At 41.8% G+C, this 20,351-nt stretch overlaps 2 protein-coding genes across 10 annotated transcripts in view; one reads left to right on the top strand and one right to left on the bottom strand.

The window, feature by feature from the left end:
- Positions 1 to 20,351, bottom strand: part of LOC143775363 (uncharacterized) — a 119,055-nt gene that overhangs the window by 94,686 nt on the left and 4,018 nt on the right. For 6 of the 9 annotated variants that reach the window (XM_077263406.1, XM_077263404.1, XM_077263411.1 and 3 more), the window contains exons 1-5: positions 19,954 to 20,351; positions 10,218 to 10,302; positions 7,451 to 7,542; positions 6,669 to 6,780; positions 4,717 to 4,959 (exon numbers count right to left, since the gene is read on the bottom strand). The exon at positions 19,954 to 20,351 is cut by the window's right edge and continues 907 nt beyond it. In XM_077263406.1, coding sequence (XP_077119521.1) covers positions 4,849 to 4,959; positions 6,669 to 6,780; positions 7,451 to 7,542; positions 10,218 to 10,247 — 345 coding nt within the window. In that variant the 5' untranslated portion in view covers positions 10,248 to 10,302; positions 19,954 to 20,351 and the 3' untranslated portion in view covers positions 4,717 to 4,848. Of the gene's footprint in view, positions 1 to 1,907; positions 1,960 to 4,716; positions 4,960 to 6,668; positions 6,781 to 7,450; positions 7,543 to 10,217; positions 10,303 to 19,953 lie in introns of all 9 variants that reach the window. The other 3 variants (XM_077263413.1, XM_077263408.1, XM_077263412.1) reach the window with 3 other exon arrangements.
- The window catches only part of NR2F2 (nuclear receptor subfamily 2 group F member 2), a 16,267-nt gene continuing 15,019 nt past the window's right edge, over positions 19,104 to 20,351 (top strand). The window contains exon 1 of the mRNA XM_077263403.1: positions 19,104 to 19,599. Coding sequence (XP_077119518.1) covers positions 19,557 to 19,599 — 43 coding nt within the window. The 5' untranslated portion in view covers positions 19,104 to 19,556. The remainder of the gene's footprint in view (positions 19,600 to 20,351) is intronic.

Raw genomic sequence — 20,351 nt, 5'->3', positions numbered from 1 at the left:
TTAATAAGATGTAAGTTGTAAAGTTGCAATTTTATCCACATAAGATCTTGAAGCAGAAAGCGTTAAGAAAGCCATACACCTTATATAGACGTCAGCTGAACTCTGAATCCCTCTCACAAATACATGCACCCTCGACTTATTTAAGTGTGCATGTGCTCTTATTGGGGAAATGGAAGTAACTCATGGCCAGACACCTCCAGAAGTTACTTATCTGATGTGAAAACAAATTATAATAAATTCTAACAAGGCCGATCTGTCATCAGGGTAGAATAGGGACACCACCATACAAATTAGATAGCCTTCTGGCCCAGTCAAAATCATCAGGTTAACCAAATTTGATTTATCTTACATAGCGCCATTAATTCTAAGGCATAACTGTCCCCAATGGGGCTCACAATATAAATTCCTGTTCATTATGTTTTTGGAGTGTGGGAATAAACCAGAGAACCCAGTGTTAGGGGTCGAGTTCCCACCGCTGCACAGGGGGAATCTCGAGCCACCTCCGCTGCGGCCTCCCATTCTTCTCCAGCCACAGTGGAGCCTGCTCAGCGGAGACGTCGGTCCCAGCGTCTGGCTCAGGCAGATACTCTGCGCTTGGTTGCTGCTGCTCTTCCAGGCTCAGCTATTGCAGCCAGTACTGGTCAGCGGCGAGCAGATGCCTGCTTTTCCCCTTCTGAGCATACCCAAAGGAAGACTTCTCATTGGAGGTCGGGGGCTCACACGCTCAGGTCCTGTAGCAACTCCCATTGGTCCTTTAGGAAGGTCCTTGTTTGCTGCAGCTATAAAAGGTGCGCATGGCCACACGGCCATGCGCTAGTATCAGCTTATGTTATGAGCTTTGCTATTTGGTGGTCATGTCTGCTTGTGGTCAGGTTCGGCTGAAATAAGCCCCTAGAATACCGGCACCTCCGGTGAAGCGTTTTGTGTGTTTGAATTCAGGGCAGGTGCATTGCCACTAGAATTCCGGCTCCACTGGAGAGGAGTTGTGTGTGTGCTAAGCTGACTGCATAACCACTAATTGCTTTCTGATCTGTTAGCTAGCTGTGATCCTCTGTGAGGTTAACAGGGTACAGCGTTTTCCTATCTAGGTGAAGTAACAGAGTTCGCTTATACTGCCATATAGTGCGGTCAATTGCTAGCAGCAGGTTCCTCTCCTGCACGGTGGACCCCGGGCTGCGAATGCACCTTTAATAACATATATATATATTTGGTGCGCTCTGCCAGCCCTAACACCCAGAGGAAACCTACGCAAACACAGGGAGAACATACAAACTCCTAGCAGATCTTCTCGTTGATGGGATTTGAACTCAGGACCCCAGAGCTACATGCAACTGTGCTAACCACTGAACCAACAATCCTCTGATGATCATCAAATGTGTATGGCTACCTTTAGGCTAGAACTACACTGGGACTCTTAAGATTTTATATCAAAAACAAGTTAAGGAACTAAAGTTATGTGCAATTTTACATACAATTCACGGCCATAGATAAGTTGTCTGACCCTGCTAACAGTAACAGCTTATATAAAGGGGGCGTGCCAACTGCCTGTGTGGGAACATGTTGGAGAAAGAAAGAAGATTGGGCATGTCGGATTTTAACCTGCCCAATGACTTGGTCCTGCAGAAGGCAATCTGCTGCCAGAGGGAAGCGACTTTAGTGTGCATGGCTGTGTGTGGTCACTGTATAAATAAAAATATGCCCTTATAAATAGCCATAAACAGGTAATATAAAAGCAAATGTCCTATTGTTGTTTTTCTGCATAATCACCTGTGCACAAGATTTCAGAAATGCCCTATAATGAATTACGTGTAGGAAATCCTAAGCCAAAACGTTGTAGAAGTTTACAAGTGATACCCAAGTATAGGCATCATATTCCAAGATGTTATCTAAGGAATGGCAGATGATACCTTCTCGTTTTAAGCTTGTATCCTCATGTACGCTTCAAAGAGCTGGAAACAGCTACATACAAACAGAAAAAAAAGCAATAAAGGTTCATATTGTCAGCTCCTAGAAGTGCTCTTCATTATATTCTATGAGAGTCGATACAGCAAAGAACATGGGGCATCTACACTCATCATCTGCCCGCCTTATTTCACACAAATATTACTGGTATATCTGAGAAATAATGACAGATTTTGAAATAGGTTTTAAATATTTATAATGTTAAAAATCCTCTTAAGAAAAACATGCTTTTTCAGAAAATTATGTTGTCATCTAAGGGTGGTTTCGTATTGTGTTCCGACATGCGTTCGGTGGCCCGTCGGAACTTACGTCTGAACTCCCAGGAAAAACCGAACGGGGCCACTGAACGGGTGCTGGGACGCAATGTGTAAGCACCCTAACTGTTTTACCGGTTTCTAATTCAAAACTGGTGAGTCAGTTCAAAAAACCTAACATATAGCTGATGCTCCGGATGAATGTGAACCATCACATAGCAAATTATCAGATCTCCACTCATATCTAGCTGCATGGCGGGGTAAATGGGAACAAGGCCTGAAGGATCACCAGATTAAAATACCGTTCGGTGCAATTTAGCAAAAAGATATATATTCCTAACATAGCTTCCTATGAAAACTTTGTCAGGATACAACACATCGAGAAAAATGCTTTGTGGTTCTTCTTATAGGAAGCTGTTTTCAATTTTTACTTGGTGTTTGTCCTCTTAGACTGCTGCAAACTGCTTCGAATCCGTAACAAATAGAAAAACAAATGCAGGTTACAGTTCCTGGCAACTGCAGCTACAATTTAAAGGGTTTGTCCACTACTTGGACAACCATTTTAAACTCAGATAACCCCTTCTGAATCTCTGTGTTAACCCCCATTAAAATAATGACACCTATACTCACCATCAGTGCCTGCACGACTCAGCGGTGTCGGCACTGGCTTTTCCGGTGATTGCGTGACATTGTTGTGTCACGTGATCCCTGTAGCCAATCAGCGGCGGCTTCACTCTCCTTTCCTATGGATGTAATTGCCCTCTCACTTCCTCAAGATGTCTTGATTTGTCTGAAAAAGGGAAGAGTGAAGCCAATGCTGATTGGCCACAGTGATTGCATGACACAATGTCACGTAATCCCAAGGACAGCCAGTGCCGACATCGCTGGAACGGTGCTGACACTAGAGGTGAGTATAGGTGTTATTATTTTATTGGGGAGGAAACATAGGGATTCAGAAGGGGTTGTTCGAGTAGTGGTTTTTAAGGTAAAATATTTAATCTGGTGGACATAACTAATTAAAGGGGCTGTATACATTTAAAGACTGATGACATATTTGCAATTACACGCCTACTCTCTGGGATTCCCAATCACAAGAATGAAGGAGCAAGGCATTGCAGCCTTTATTCTCGTAATTAATCATAGTCCCAGCAGTCACACCCCCCACAGATCACTCATTCATGGCATATCCTAGAGATATATAATCAATCTTTAAAAGTACAGCTTGTTCTTTAATTGTTACATGAACACTGTAAGTACTGAAATTATTTTCTAGCTGAACAGATATCTTACAATGTACATCATGTTATTGAAAAGTATAGTTGTGCTGTCATTTTGGAAGAAAATAGTCCTGGCCACGAACAACACTAACACTACCTGCATAGCAAGAGGTAATGATGCGAATATTTCTCTTCTGAAACACTGTGGGCCTCATTTATCAAAATTGTCTAAAAGAAAAACAGTGTCTTTATTGCCCATAGCAACCAGTCTGAGCTCAGCTTTTAATTTATAAGCAGTTATTGTAAAATGGATGCTATGATTGGTTGCTATGGGAAACAAAGACAAACAACGTTTGTTGTGTTACAGCTAGAAAGACAGCCATTTTCCTTGTAGCGTCCCTTTTTGGTGGTTTGTTAAGTAGAATGGGAAAAACTGCTTTAAAAAGGTTAAAATGGTCTAAAAGCGCTCTAAACGCAGTTGTATGAGGGTTGAGACTGTCTTAAAACCCTCTTACAAGAGACAGTTTATGCTGCTATTTTTGGGCCTTTCCAACCCCTTTAAATATTGTTGTATTTTATTGGTGTTTTCCACCATGTTGGTGTTCCATATGTTGAGCATGCCACCCTCTTTGAATGTTTCTTATCTTTGACTTAGGTTACATGTATATGAGGGGTATTTTGTGTAAGATTCACAGAGAGGGCAGCGGTTGGGGATGGCGAGGAGCGAACCCGAACATCGAAGTTCAAGGTTCGTACCGGACAGTTAGTGTCTGGTGCTAAACTCCGAACACAGACTTCTCCTGGAAGTCCAATGCAATGTTCAGAGTTCCAGGGGAAGTCCATTGGAGAGAGAGATTTTTTTGCCAGATCCAAGCTTTGGGTCTCCATTGTTTTAAGTGGGGGTTCGGGTTCTGTTTCAAGTTCGGTACAGTTCTAGCACCCAAACCAAATTTTGGACAAATGTTCAGGTCGGGTACCAGAAAGCAAACTTCCACAGGTCCGTGCATCCCTCGTTGAGGAGTGTCCAGGGATACTGCTCAGCAATGTGGCTTTGGGCACTATTTCTGTGAGGCTAGGTAGGTGGCTCTGTGAATGTAAAGAGCAATACCCATGGATATTGTAGTAGTTTTTTGTGTGTTGTGAGTGAGAAACCAGCTGCTTGGTACTGAGTGTGGCACATGTGTCAGAGATCTAAGGGGTAATGTTTCTCCTTGTGGAGAGAGTCATGCCTTGCATGCCAGTGTAAGGAGGCTTATAAGCCTCGGAAGAGGCAATTTACATACCTGTGTCAGAGGAATGAAATATCTTTTGTGAGGAAGCATCAGAATGCCAACATCATTTCATGAGGTATTCGAGCCTTTGTTTCCTGTCATTCATACTGAATATCCTATGTCGTGTAGGTGGGGACAAGCACATTAGCAGCTATGGTGTGCCACATCAGGGCACGTTACTGTAGAGGAAATAGCCTCTGTGACTGTCCTGAGTGAGAAAGTCCAGCTGTCTGTGAGTGTGGAAGGAACACCATTCTGTGAGAGAAAGGAAAGGCTGAGTGAGTTCCACAAAAGTTGGCGAGTGGTGGAAGAGTGGTAGAGCACGTGACAGGGTGGATATGTAGCAGAAAAAAGGAGGTGCTACAATAGGTTTGTATGTTTTCACTGGATTAACTAATGAATAAGGAAAAAGACTATTGCCCAGATTGCTCATCTTGATAGATTGTGCTATGGATAGGCACAATTCCATTATTTAGCATGTAACTGGAAAAATGCAGCTGGTACTCTGATCCCAGTGGGTTTGATATGCTAACCTTGTAATGGGCTGAAATTTCTTCATCTCCATGGGACAGGGAAAAGTCCTATGTATGAGGTATTAACAGAAAAAGCCACTATGCAAAGGAGTCATTTCCCAGAAGTATCACGCCCATGAGGTTCTGTGAGAGTGAAGTCTCTGAATCTACAAAGCATGAGGGACTGAACTTGAGTGAACCTACACGACCCAGAAAAAACAGGTTGGAGGGACCAAGTATCCTGTTGGTGCTACACATCCTCTATGTGACTGATGCAGGAAAGAGTACAAGAGCATGACCCGGCAGCAGAGAGTAAAGTGGTGAAGCTAAAGAAGGCCTAGAAGAACCTGTAAGGAACCTGGTGAACAAAGCCTTGCCTGCGCAAGCGCAACTGAAAAGGAGAAAGACCCCAGAGAGATTGTTATTCTTTCAGGTAAACTGTATGCAGATTTCCTAACGTTCAAGTTTGTGCCTCCTTACAGAAGAAACCAAGTAAACTTGATGAATTGATTTACTGTGTCACATATTGATTTCTATTCTCGGGGCCCTCGCCTTTTTGCCCAAATTTCATTACAAAGTGTTTCAACATCGGATACACCTCTTAGGTTCTGCTACCTATAGGCTTTTATAGAATCAGTTCTGTAAACTTTTTATATATTTGTAGAACAGTAAAACCATTGGTGCATTTTCATTTCCCCAATTACCCAGTTGTATTTTAGGCAAACGAGGCACAATTCCCATAATTATGTGTTCATACAGTGTAGTAAAGCTTTCGTGCACGTGACCCATGTGCACAGAGGCAGACAGCAGGCACTGTGTATGGCTAAGTGGTATTACATGGACATTCTCCACTATAAGCAATTATTTACCGGAAAAATATCCCCATAATACAGTAATAGATCATGTCAGTCTTTATGGAAAGCTGTATGCCTCCGATTGCGATTGTAGGCTTACACCATGGCCACGTAGATTTCTATGGTTGCTGGAGTGTCTCCATAAATATACTACTTTTTTGTTTTTTTGTCATTGTGTTTTAGGGCCCCACCACAGTTACACTAGGGACTATGACGGGCGTTTCTCTCTCGCTCCCCACCTTAATATTTTCTTTATTCAAAAATAATACCAAATCCAGCCACACACTAATTACATCTTTATCAATCTGACACAGCTGTCTGAACTCAGTGTACAGGACATTCCTTTTTAGCTTAGTAGCTGCCGAATCCAATTGCTGCCCGTATAAATCAAATGCAGTCAGTAAAAGGAGGCCCTCAGAGGCACAAGTTCCCTTCTTTGTCCCGAGAATCTTGTGTCACTGAGCCTCCTGGTAGGCACCCAGACAGCGATGGTTAATCAGTAGTTATACCATGGCACACTGTTATCTCTCCCTATGTCCATTATGGCAGTTTATGGTGGCAATGCAGGAGTTAAGAAGAAAAACAAAGACATGCTTACCGCATGCACAATTTTTACTGGATACGTTGGTGATCGGAGAAATCTCTTGTGAAGTCCAGTCCTCTCATTATTCATGGTGAGGAGAGACGGGGGCATCTGCACCAATAATGACCTGTATGAAACAAGTGGAGAGCTTATACGCCTGATATACTCCTTACCAAACTTAGAAATGATTTTTAATACTTAGCTATCTTATAGTTTATAGATTGGGGGTTTAATTAATGTATGCCTAGTATATACTTATCCTTTACTTAAGCAATAAGTGATAAGAAAGAAATGTCATTTCTAGCTCCCGGATAGGAATGAGCGGATCGGTGGAAGTATGGGTTCTTGTACCTGACTCAAACTTTATTCCAAAGTTCGATTCGGGTACCAGAACTGTACCTGAACTTGAACCAGAACCCGAACCCCATTGAAAACAATTGGTACCCATACTTTGATGGTAAAATCTCCCTCTCTCTTTCTCTCTTTCTCTCTCTCCACACCCCAGAATTCTGAACATTGCAATGTACTTCCAGGAGAAGTCCATGTTCGGCGTTTAGCAGGACCCCTCATTGACACACCTAGCATGTGACATTTGCCATACTAGTATATTTTATTGAAACAGGAACAGGGGTCTACCTCCTTATCCACAGAATGTAAAATGATATGATCCTTTCTCCACTGGCGGACACAGACTGAAGAGGCTCCTGTGCAAGAACAATATATGGGTCCCTCGCAGCCCAATAACTCATCATAATGTACAATTCCACCTTCTTTGGAGGTAGTAGTGGCCCCCTTACCTCCTGGACCCATGTGCAGCTGCACAGGTTGCACCAATGATGTGTCCACCCTTGCGTTCCACATGTGCCATGGGCTCTGATGAGCCGATTGCCTATGGTGAAAAGTGAATGTACTTGAAACAATTTATTATAGCTTGATCATAGCTATTAAAAGTCAAGGATGAGATCAAGAATAACTGTAAACAAAAGGATTGGTTAGCAAAAAGTAATAATATTTTTTTAACTGAGGCTCAGATTTTGAAAATAATCTCAGTGGTCCAAAGCTTTTCAAGCATAGAAATGCGTGGTGATTCCCATGTGCTAAAATGACAGTAGAGTTATTACAGGTCACTAAGACAAACTGTGTGAAATCCGAGTGGAGGTACAGAATGGCCTCATAGGATTGGTATTGTGCTACTTGGCCATGCACATGGCACCAAAGAATTAAAATATGGATCCAAAAACTCTGGAGGAAACCGAAATAGAAAACAGGAAGAAAACTGGTGACTACTGTCCTTAGGGTACATTAATTCCAGTTTACACCCCAGTACTATTCTACTACTATAATGTCAGGATGGCCAGCATTGTCATACACCATGGCAGAGTGGGAGTTTGTTTGCAAGGTCGCTATAAACAAATTAAAGGTAACATTAATCTTGACTGGGCCCGAGCTGTTGGTTTGACTTAAAGCATCTGTCCACACTCAGATCTTAACCCTTCGTGTTTGCTCTGCCTGGAGAGCAATCACTTCTCACTTCAAACCAGAGCTCCAGTTTAATCCTTCACACTGAGATAACCCCAAGACAAATGACGTGGGGCTGCAATATCTGTGCTTGGCTCTGTAACAGGCCGCAGAACATTTTTCTTCTTACTAGCCACCAGAATGGATTGGTTTGGGACCCTCGTTTTGGTTAAAGGGTTAAGGAAGCTCAGGCGTCCAATTTTCGAAGCCCCTCCTCCATTATCGGCTGGGTCACAATATTATCTGTTGTGATAAGGGATGATACATTGATGTATAGTCAGTGTCACCCTGCCTAAAGACACACAATCCATCATCGCATACAATCTCCCATAGCCACAGACCACAGAAACAATTTGCACTTCTATTAGTTAAAAAAATAGTTTCCTTTGTTGTTTGTTTTCTATGTTATACCATGATTTGCATTTAATATTAAATATTTGTGCCATGAAGAATAAAAAGATGTGACTAATTTGCACGTAACTGCGCAATGATGTATATGATTAAATATTGTTACGTATATGAATCCATAGATTTACAGTAGAACATTATTGGTCATGTCGTATGAAAATTAATGATATCATTGTTGTCATATGTAAAGCGCCATGGAATAAATGTCGCTATAATAATAAATAATAATAATTTAGTTACCATGGGCAAATGAAATATACTGCGGAAGCACAAAAAAAGGGCTCAAATGAAAATCAGTGCAACATTCACCTCTTTGTTTTAACTGTCTGGCAATTAGATGTTTTTAGAGTCTCGCGCCCAACCTTTTATTACATCAGTGTATACATGTATTGTGTAAAGTTTTATTACACGCCATAAGCCATGTGCAAAGTAGCAATAATTGTTGTGTCTTATCCAGAAGTATTGACTTGTGACCACGCTGGATCATCATATTAAAAATACTTGTCCAGTCAAAAATGTTAAAAAAAATTATAGCCATTCATAACCGCTGCAGTCAATGAGCTCTCAGTCTCCTAAAGCAGTGAAGCCAGTAGAGAATGGGAGAATGGGTCTGATCACATGGAAATATATGTGATCATCAAACGTCCTCTGTGGCTAGCTGTCCTTGGCCCCAGGTTGGCCACGTATGGTTTTCCTTTATGCAGGTCCAGCTTAGTTTGGGATAATTCTTTCATCTGTCAGTGATGGACACAAAATATGTAAAATTCAGTATTAAAGATGGTTGATGCAGGTCCAGTTTTATGGGCAGCACGGTGGCTCAGTGGTTAGCACTGCAGTGCTGGGGTCCAGGGTTCAAATCCCACCAAGGACAACATCTGCAAGGAGTTTGTATGTTCTCCCCATGGGTGTGTAGGTTTTCATCCCGCACTCCAAGACAAGACCTTTAATTATGAGTGTCACCAAATAACCCTACCTGCTTCACTAACTTAAGCACCATGGCTAAAGGTGATGGACGCACCAGAAACGCGTCGGTGTTTTGTTTTTTGTTTTTGCTTTAAACTGATGTTATTTGGAAATTTCTCATGTACCAAGAAAGAAGAGTCTTATCTGTGGAGCTGAATCTATCCTCCTGGTGACAATGAACAACCAGCCCATTGGGCTTTCCAGAACTGTAAAATGCAGGGAGCTGCCGTTGTGCCGCATGGGGCACTACATCATGACCGATTTGTACCATATTCCTTTATCAAGTGACAGAAAGTGGAATAAAGTGAAAAAGAGAGGTAGTGGTGGAGGAAGTAGAGAAGTAGGAAAATGCTTCACAGAGAGAAACAAATCATCATATCATGTGGCAGGAAATTTGCTGAAATAACAAGAAAGATAATAATGATTATAGCAGAGCATGGATCAGTAAGGAAGAGATAGAAAACCGCATAAATAACCACTAATGAGATAAGCAGACACAGCAGAGAGTGATCTGGGTGATAAGCTGTGGACACTTCCAGTTGTTCTGGATGATAGTAATAATGATGGCAGATATCCCGCCATATTAGGCCTCCAGACGATGGAAGTGATTACCTATACACATAGTCATTGCATAGCACTTTCCAACCTGTCAACTTCAGGAAAAGTTTACTGTACCTCCAGTTCTATCTTAATTGTCTGATCCATCCATTAAGTATTCTGCAGAGGACTGGAAATGGATTCTGCGACTCTTGGTACAATCCTAAAAAAAATAAAGAAAAATGGCAAATTATTAGAAATGTCATTCCCTCTCAGCCTGAACAGCCGTGAATGAGTTTTATTAATGTGACGTTTATTCTATACTATACTATAATTTATTTTGCCACTATATTCTACTCCTCATATTAACAAGTAATGTAACCGGTGGCAAACCAGCAATCTGTGACATTCTCCTGCACATTCCCAAGATTAACATTGCAGCACTGGGTCCATGGGTTTGAGCAGACTGAACGCTTTCTCCAGGTTCTCTTGTTTTCTTACCCTACAAGTTTATAGCTTTATAAGGCCTTGTCCGTGGATGTTTTTTGAGTCCTTGCAATAGAGAAATGAGATTGTGTGCCACACAGGGGCTGGAAAACAACATCAAGCACATACTACACTGCAGCATAGGTGTGCATTAGGCTGCTTTCACACTAGCGTCGGTATGGGGCCGTAGCGCTGCGTTGGCCCGACGTACCGACGCATACTGTGAAGAAAATGCCCGACGTTGGCAGCGGAAGCAGTCTTAAGACGCTTCCGCTGCTTCATTGTAAGGTACGGGGAGGAGGGGGCGGAGTTTCAGCCGCGCATGCGCTGTCGAAAATTGCGGTCCCGACGCACAAAAAAAGTTACATGTAACTTTTTTTGTGGCGGCGGTGCGCCAAAACACGACGCAACCATCGCACAACGGTTGCGATGTGTGGCACTGCGTCGCAATGCATCGGTAATGTTAGTCTATGGGGAAAAAACGCATCCTGCAGACAACTTTGCAGGATGCATTTTTTCTCCACAACGTCTCATTGCAACGTGCAGTGCACGACGCCAGTGTGAAAGTGGCCTTATAGAAAATATCTAACAATAAGTTGCACAGGTGACAGCGCCATAGTGCCTAGAAAACAAAAAAAAATGATAATTCTACACTAATAAATAACTCATGTAGATAATGGCACTGAGCAACCAGCTGCACTTAGATTCCAGGATAGAACTATAGATTAGTAATCCATAATCCCTGTGATCGGGTTCATCCAGGAGACATAAGCTTTCTTCTGATATAGCATAAAGTTGTTTTAAGTGTTTCCTGAAAATATTGTAGATGTCAGTCAAACATTTCATTGGGATAAAAATATTCAGAAATGCTCGGCTGCAGAATATTCACCATGTGCCATTTCAATGTCTGAAACCCCCCAGAAGTGTGATTATATGCTGTGTGGACTGAGGCTACAGAGAGCTCCATGTGATGCTTACTTGTCATATGGCAATTGAGTTAGTGGTTGCAGTTTTAACACAGTAACTGTAATTCACTTACACTTCTCCAATTACATCCCTACTAAATACTTCTCCAATCTAATATTGTTTTCTTAAGCAATGTGGAATTCTAGATTGCAGATAAGTGCTGGGGTTGATGTAGTGTCTAATGATAGGGATGGGAGGATCATCAGTAATTCATCTGGAGCTGTTAGGAATGTAGAGCAAATCGGAGCTTTCCCATCCCTGACATCCCCATTAATCTTTCTCAGACACTTCTCAATAGGTATTTCCATCTGAGTCCAGTGTGTGAATGCCCTGACACTAGCACTGCTTCTCCTCTGACACTGGCACTGCCTCTCCTCTGACACTGGCACTGCTTCTCCTCTGACACTGGCACTGCCTCTCCTCTGACACTGGCACTGCCTCTCCTCTGACACTGGCACTGCTTCTCCTCTGACACTGGCACTGCCTCTCCTCTGACACTGGCACTGCCTCTCCTCTGACACTGGCACTGCTTCTCCTCTGACACTGGCACTGCCTCTCCTCTGACACTGGCACTGCCTCTCCTCTGACACTGGCACTGCCTCTCCTCTGACACTGGCACTGCTTCTCCTCTGACACTGGCACTGCCTCTCCTCTGACACTGGCACTGCCTCTCCTCTGACGCTGGCACTGCCTCTCCTCTGACACTGGCACTGCCTCTCCTCTGACACTGGCACTGCTTCTCCTCTGACACTGGCACTGCTTCTCTGACACTGGCACTGCTTCTCCTCTGACACTGGCACTGCCTCTCCTCTGACACTGGCACTGCTTCTCCTCTGACACTGGCACTGCCTTTCCTCTGACACTGGCACTGCCTCTCCTCTGACACTGGCACTGCTTCTCCTCTGACACTGGCACTGCCTCTCCTCTGACACTGGCACTGCCTCTCCTCTGACACTGGCACTGCCTCTCCTCTGACACTGGCACTGCTTCTCCTCTGACACTGGCACTGCCTCTTCTCTGACACTGGCACTGCCTCTCTGACACTGGCACTGCCTCTCCTCTGACACTGGCACTGCCTCTCTGACACTGGCACTGCCTCTCCTCTGACACTGGCACTGCCTCTCCTCTGACACTGGCACTGCCTCTCCTCTGACACCTTCATTCCAGGGCTTGGAAAGTCAAATGTGCCTAGTTACAATAAAGCAGGATGAGCACAATGGGTTAACTAGTTAAAAGCTGGAGGATTTTTAAAAGTGTGTATGTGTGTCTGTGTGTGTTTTGTATGTTTGTGTGTTTGTGTTTGTATGTTTTCAAATGTACATTTTTACAACTAACACCTATATTTCCAAAGATATCGCCAAAAAGAGCTACAGTGTGTGTGGTGTGTGGTGTGTGTGGGTGCTTTCCAAGGTACATTCTTACAACTAACACCAATAATTCCAAAGGTATTATCAAAAAGCTACATTGTGTGTATGTGTTTTGGGTGTGTGTGTGTGTGTTGTGTGTGTGTTTTGTGTGTGTGTTTTGTGTGGTGTGTGTTTTTGTATGGGTGGTGTGTGTGTTTTGTGTGTGTGTGGGTGGGTGTGTGTATGTGGGTGTGTATGTGTGTGTGGTTGGTGTGTGTGTGTGTTTTGTGTGTGTGGTGTGTTTTGTGTGTGTGTGTGTGTGTGGTGTGTGTTTTGTGTGTGGTGTGTGTTTTGTGAGAATGTGGGTGTGGGTGTGTTTTGTGTGGTGTGTTTTGTGTGTTGTGTGTGTTTTGTGTGTGTAGGTGTAGGTGTGGGTGTGTGTGTGTGTGTGGTGTGTGTTTTGTGTGAATGTGGGTGTGGGTGTGTGGGTGTGGTGTGTGTTTTGTGTGGGTGTGTGTTTTGTGTGTGGTGTGTGTTTTGTGTGTTTTGTGTGTGTGCCTTTTCAAAGGCACTTTATCACAACTAACATCTACATTTGCAAACATATCAAACAGCCACATTGTCCATTCCTGTGCTGCATTTTGCCATGTGACTGCTGCACCTCGGGAAAGGTTTCTATGTAAATGAGGGTAAGTAGACAGAGGTACAAGTAAGAGGCTTTCCTGCGAAAAAGAAATCATTGGAACAAATGAATCTGTGCCGTCTCCATTGACATGGTGGGAGCGCTCCTGGTGCTGGCAGTGAAGTGTGCACACAGTGGCCCCGGGGCCCTCCCAGGTATACTGCTGTGACTAGCCCTGGAACCTGCACTCACACAGGTGTCTGTGGTTACCCACATATTTACCTCCATGTGACAGCTGTAAGCAGAGCCCCTCCATCCTGCGAGGTGACCCCTCAGTGCACATGTGCTGCCGATCAATACAATCACTTTATTATTGCTGAATAATCTAGAAAGCATTGTCCGTACACAGCAACAAATAGGTGAAGTTCAGAGACATTTTACATTGCTGTAATTCCTATGTGCTGGTAACACGGAGCAGCAGAGCAGGTGGTGGCTGGACGGACAGGCTGTGTCAGTGCCCTGAACTCTCAGGAATGGACAGAGAGACCAAATCAATGGTGATATTCACAACTAGAGAGAAACAATGCGGCATCGCTGCGACATTACTGCAGCCAGTGACATGTGCGAGGTCCCTATAGGCAAAGGCAGAGGACAGGATGATGTGACCCCTCCTATGCAAGGACCACCGACGAGGCTCACGGACACAGTGCTGTAGAGCTGACAAGGCTTTTGCTATATTTAGGATAATATATCGAAACGTTTCTTATGTGTAATTGTGCATTAATAAATATAAATGTACCCATACATATATATTTATATACACATACATATATTTATATATAAATTTGTATGTATATATGTGCATATTTACATAGTATTAAAGTGTATAAGGACAGTATATATATATATATATATATATATATATATATATATATATATATATATAAATATATATACATATATATAGATAGATAGATAGATATATCGCTTGATATGTTTGTTACCTGACAAGGGTAGGTTAATATATCGAATATTTATGATAGCATTTTTTTATATATGGAAATAATAGGTTTGAATAGATATCTTTTTATCCATATCATCTATTTCATCTTATTTCATTTTTCCATTTATCTATAAATGTAACTAACGACGTATTATTCATCTATTTATTTCTTTTTCATTTTCTATTTCAGTTAGATATTATCATTCTATGTATGTATCGTCCAATCCATCATCTATTTCATCTTTCTGTTTATCTATATAACTAACTATATATTAATCATCTATTGTTTTTTCATCTTGTTTTCTCTTATCTATCGGCTACCATTCTCTGTACCTATTCTCTATCTGTCCTTCTACATTTCTCTCGATCATCTATCTCTCCACTTGTTATATATATATATATATATATATATATATATATATATATATATATATATATATATATATATACATATATATATGTATATATACATAATTACTATATACATACATATATATATATAATGTCAATCATTCATATATTAATTGTTTGTAGACTTACCTTTGAATGCTATTAGTGGCGCCTAATGTTATGTTACTTCACATTTTGCCATAAAACATTTGAAACAAAACAACCTATTGATTGATCAATATCTTTTAAAGGGGCTGTCAATCAGAGATGTCCTGGCATCAGAAGTATTGTCCAGAATAGTATCGGCAAATCCTAAAAATCACATTTCATCCCACTGGAAATTGTAATGCTGCTTCCTTCCTACACTCCAGAAATGACAGTATTACTCTGATACATTGAACCTACAGTACTAGCTACCAATAGACTCAATCTTACTAATCCCATTCTCTTGACTTCTGTGTCTCATTGCACAAATAGTAATAAATATATTGTGTCTTAAGCAGCACAAGTAGTGCAGGAATATGTATCTGACCTCCTGGAGACTGGGAGATGAGCCCACCTGACAAGCTATTCTGTCAGTGACACTGGTGACTGGGGGCTTCTTACAGGTGTCTCAGAATCTATATATGTTTTAATGTCTTCTCTTTGACACATTTCTGTAGCACATACTTGGACCTCAGTGTAGCCTGAGGAAGCAGGGTAGGTGTGCACCTAATGTTCCCGGCGGTGTGGATTTAACCCCTACATAGACACATGCATGAACTGTTGTCTCTTCTTACATACTTTTTGGATTCATTTCCACCTAATGATAATGACCAGTGGTAAAATGGTTAAGTATTTCAGTAGCCACATTGTAGTTTCTTATCCTAGTGCTCAGGATACATATAAAATTTCTATTCTAGATCTGCTAATAATTATAAAAAAAAAAGTGAAGGATTCTTTCCTAGACTAGAAAGTCGTCAAGACACAACAGTATTAGAATTAGGGTTCACAAATGAGAGTTATTCAGAGTTGGAATATTGATGATTACACAAAGATGGAGTATTGTTTGAGGATACATTCCTATCCCTCACCCAGCACTGACTGCTAGCCTCTGCATATGTGTGCACTAGTGGTAGTGTTTAGGTCTGTCCCTGACTCTGCTGTGTGGGGGGGCAGCACTGACACTGCTGGGCTCCTAATCACTGACTATCGATCCCCCTAACTCTCTGCATCCAGCTACAGACACATCTGAGAGCGCTGCAGCCCGGAGTGTGCTCTCTGCTGTACACACACTAATCACACGATTTACCGAACTCCTCTCACTTCCACACATGGGAAGATCGTTCAGCCCCAGCTATTTGTGTGTGATCAGTAAATATTTAGTGTGGTGAGTGGTGACATCTCAGCTTCTCCCCTGATCAATAGCCATCTCTCCAGGAGCCTTGTATTGTGCGGGGCAGGCTGGGGCTCATCAGCTGCTTCGCCTCTATCTGGATGCCTTAACCCCCTCCTCTCTCTCAATCCCTCTCTCTTTCTTTATCTTCTCTCTACTTACCCCTCTTTCCCTTTTTTTTTCTACCAGTTTCTTTCTGTTTCATCTTATATTTTCTATTTCCCTCTTTTTCTCTCTTACTATGTCTCTCACTCCTTTCTTTTTTCATGTGTTTATTTCTCTTTCTCATCCTTTATTTCCATTTCTTTATTCATTTATTTCCCTCTCTTTCTCCTCATTTATTTCCTTTCCTTTTCTTTCTTTCTTTCTTTCTTTCTTTCTCTTTCCCATTCTTTCTTTATGTTTTTCTTTCTCTCTTTCTCTTCCTTTCTCTCCTCTTTCTATCTTTATTTTTCTCTTTCTTTCTCTACTCTTTCTTACTTTCTCTTCTTTTATTTCTTTCTCTCCTCTTTCTTTCTTTCTTTCTCCCTTCCTTTCTTATACTTTCTTCCTCTTTCTTTACACCTATTACCCATCACTCTTTCTCTCTACCTTTTTTTCTCATACTGACCTCTCTTTTCTTGTTCTCTGTCCCTGTGTCATGTCCATACTTCTTTGCGTCTTTTATTAACTCTTTCTTTCCCTTTCCTTTGCTCTCACTCACTTCTTTCTCTCTTACAGACCTCCTATTGTTTGTCTGTACCCAACGTATATATTTTTTTCTCTGACTGCTAATGTTGTAGTCGGGCTGCATCTTTTCTATCTGCCCCAGTACTCACATCTATACAAAGAAACCTCCTTGTCAGTACAGCACCATTACCTGCTACAGATCCCCTATAACAATAAAATAAAGTAAACTTTCGGACGTGTTCACATTTTATATTTATGAGATATGACAATGCAGAGATGATTGAGTTTGCATTTGCTCGCAATATCCCAGAGCTGTATAATGAGACATCGCTCCACTATTGTATTGGTATGAGGTTTATGCCCCATCCATATTGATTGGCAGTGCCTGTATATCTGTCGTTTTATATGTGAGTCCAGAGTAAAATAGAAAAGACCTGGCTAATTATCATTTTCTCTGGCTTTATTAATGTGGACGATCTGATTTAGGTGTCTTTCCTTAATTGCTTTCCCTAGCTGCCTTTAGGATGAGTGCTCAGTGATTGATAAAACACCGAATTTATTGTATTTAGCAAGAATACAGACAGAAAATGTTGCACAAGTTTTTTGGTTGAAAGAGCACATATAAGACTATTGAGAGTCATTGATCCGAAAAGACACAGGGAACAAGTAAAATCGATTTGAAGCGACCCTCTCTCCTTTTTTCACACCATTCAGTGAGCACTATTCCTTATAAGACAAAGGCAGTGTCTTGGGAATGCCAAGGAGGGGTTCCAGGCTCAAGCAAACACAACTCTACCTTAATCTACACCTAAAAAACTGGTTTCATCACTCAACAAAAAAAAAAGAAAAAAAAAAGAACCACGAGTTGTACTAGAAAGAGGACTGGTAATTATGACTCTTATGTGACAGCCTGGCTTCATCCTAATAATCTGCAGGGACTTAGGGTATGGATGCTCACCCTTGACCTTTGGGATCACCAAGGCAGCTATCTATATAATGTGGGCCAAAGTTTAAAAAACCTCTGCCCATGAACTCCCTATGGTATAAATGAAAGCTCTTGTGGTCATGGGTAGAATCCTATGGAACAGTTTAAAAAGGATTAAAAAAAATTTAACTGATCTTCAATCATCACATTTTTCTAACATGACTACCCAGCATGCACTACAGCCTCCTCATAGGCTGCAACTAATCACTTACATCACACATAGAAACCTTGTATATTCCCAGGGCTTGGTCTGATACACTTTGCTCCACCAATAAACTAGAGATTTCAGAGGACAATGCCTGCCTGTCATCAGTGCCACCCTTTAATTGTTGTCTCTAGACATGCCATGCCAGGCATTAGGTGGCAAAAAAACCCTCTCACCTCTCAAGGGTTGTCTCATGCATACAGCATGAGCTGATTATACTGGCAGCAATTGATTCCTAGCAATAATGTGTTTTTTTATCAGTATTAATGCCAAGCTTAAAGGGATCTGATAGTCAGTTATTATTTCCCCCCACCTTAAAGTCTATAATTACAGCATCTTCGTAGTTTTGAGAATTATTAGAGGTGGCAAAAATCATTTGTAATTTCCATTAGGCTGTAAATATGTCATTAGCATTCAGTGCTGTGCTTAAGTTAATTTCTATCATAGCCAAGGACAAGTGACAATGAAAGAACGTTTGTTTCATTCGTCAAATATGACATAAGTCTAGTTCTTAAAATAAAAGCTCTTCCTTTTAGCATCAGTCTTTGGAAGAGTTTTTTTTTTTTCTAAAGAAAATCCATTAGATTAAATTGTGCCAGGCTGGCAGTGTCTAACTATTTATTACAACTGTAATATATTAATGATCCATTCATTAGTTTGGTGAGTATATAATGAATATTACATGTGCCAGGCAAGAATATACTGTCCTTTAAATTCAATATATCAGATGACAGCGCAGTTATTAAAGTGAAATGGGGAATTGTTCTGAGGATGATATATTGTGATGGTGAAGGAGTATGCACATAATCAAAGAGAGGAGCTAACGACACAAGAAGTTGTGAAACTCAACCTCATAAATATGTGTATAACATAGAAATGTATATATGTTCTGATGGACAATATTGCCAATACGAGATCTATACAAAACAGAAGTCAAATCATTAAGTTAAAGATGTTTTTCCAATTGGGTGCTTGTTTTAAGTCCCATCTATCCCTGCCCCAAACTGGAAGGTGTAGCATTGCTCTCTATTCCTTCTAAGGAATGAGATGAGAGGAGAGATCACTGTGGGCTGCTATACCTTGGGTATGGGGATTTTCTTAAAGGCGAGGCTCACATTCCTGACAAGCTGTGTGCTAGCTCTCTCAAACTCACTACATTTAAAGTTATAGTGTCAAGTTTTTTTTTTCTTCTCCCAAAGCCTGCTGCAAGCCAAATAGTACTTCCCTCCAAGCAGAGGATATCCCATTCACCTTTCTCCTTGCACCCTCTAGGCTTTTGCCTACTTTCCAATCAGTTCGTTCAATCGTCTAAAATAAACACAGTAAGGAGAGACGTTCCTTTTTGCAAGGAATTCTTATAACGTGCAAAAAAAGGGACTCATTTCACCTGCGACGGTATAAAGGGGATTTGCAGCTATAGGAAGAAGAAGATGCAAGCCATTTGGGACGCAGAGCAAGGAAAATACGTTTTTGGTAGGTCTCTTTTTTATTTCCTATGCTTTATGTTGTGTTCTGGGTATTAACTATCTGTTCGCTGACTGTCTCTGTGCTGACTGCGCTTCTTCGGGTCTGGGCTGTGTGTTAATCTGCTGCGTGCCTGCATTTAATGTAGGATTGTGGGGATCAGAGCTTGGCTACATGCAGCCCCAGTGCTCGGGGATCGGAGGCAATGCGATCTGGAGCAGAGACCACGGAGATCTGGGAGGCTGTGCCCCGGCTGGAGGGTTAGCATGGTCGGATTGATCAAGCGGGAGCCTCGGTGAATGAGCAGGATACAACGTAGAGCAAAATCAGCTGCGGATTGCAGGGGAAAAGCAGTGTACTCACCGAGGTGGGCTCCTGGAGAGACTGCTGGAGGCTGCAGGCTGGAGAGAATGGTCTGATCAGGCACACACGGTCCATCAATGAGACAGCACAGTGAATCAGCCCCCTGCACCCATCCACTCACCACTGGCTCTGCCTGATGCAGACACACAAACTTTACCCAGCTCCCCAGCTATGTCCAAGCCAATTAATTTTAAATCCTTAGATGCTAATCAGATTAATATGTACAGAAGTTTCCTTCTTGCAAGGAGCCAAAAGTCGTTTCCCTTTAAGATCCCATCTTTTAGCAGTGTACTGTGAGTTTCAAGCACATGAAAGCCTTACACTAGGGGGCAGACAGATACTGTACTTGCTCCAATCTTAAGCATTTTTTTTTCTTCACCTCACAGCATATGCTCTAA

This window comes from Ranitomeya variabilis, chromosome 5 (assembly GCF_051348905.1).
Source record: "Ranitomeya variabilis isolate aRanVar5 chromosome 5, aRanVar5.hap1, whole genome shotgun sequence".
Taxonomy (NCBI): Eukaryota; Metazoa; Chordata; class Amphibia; order Anura; family Dendrobatidae; genus Ranitomeya; species Ranitomeya variabilis.
The sequence above is the reverse complement of the archived record's forward strand: the minus strand, read 5'-3'. Positions and strand labels throughout refer to the sequence as shown.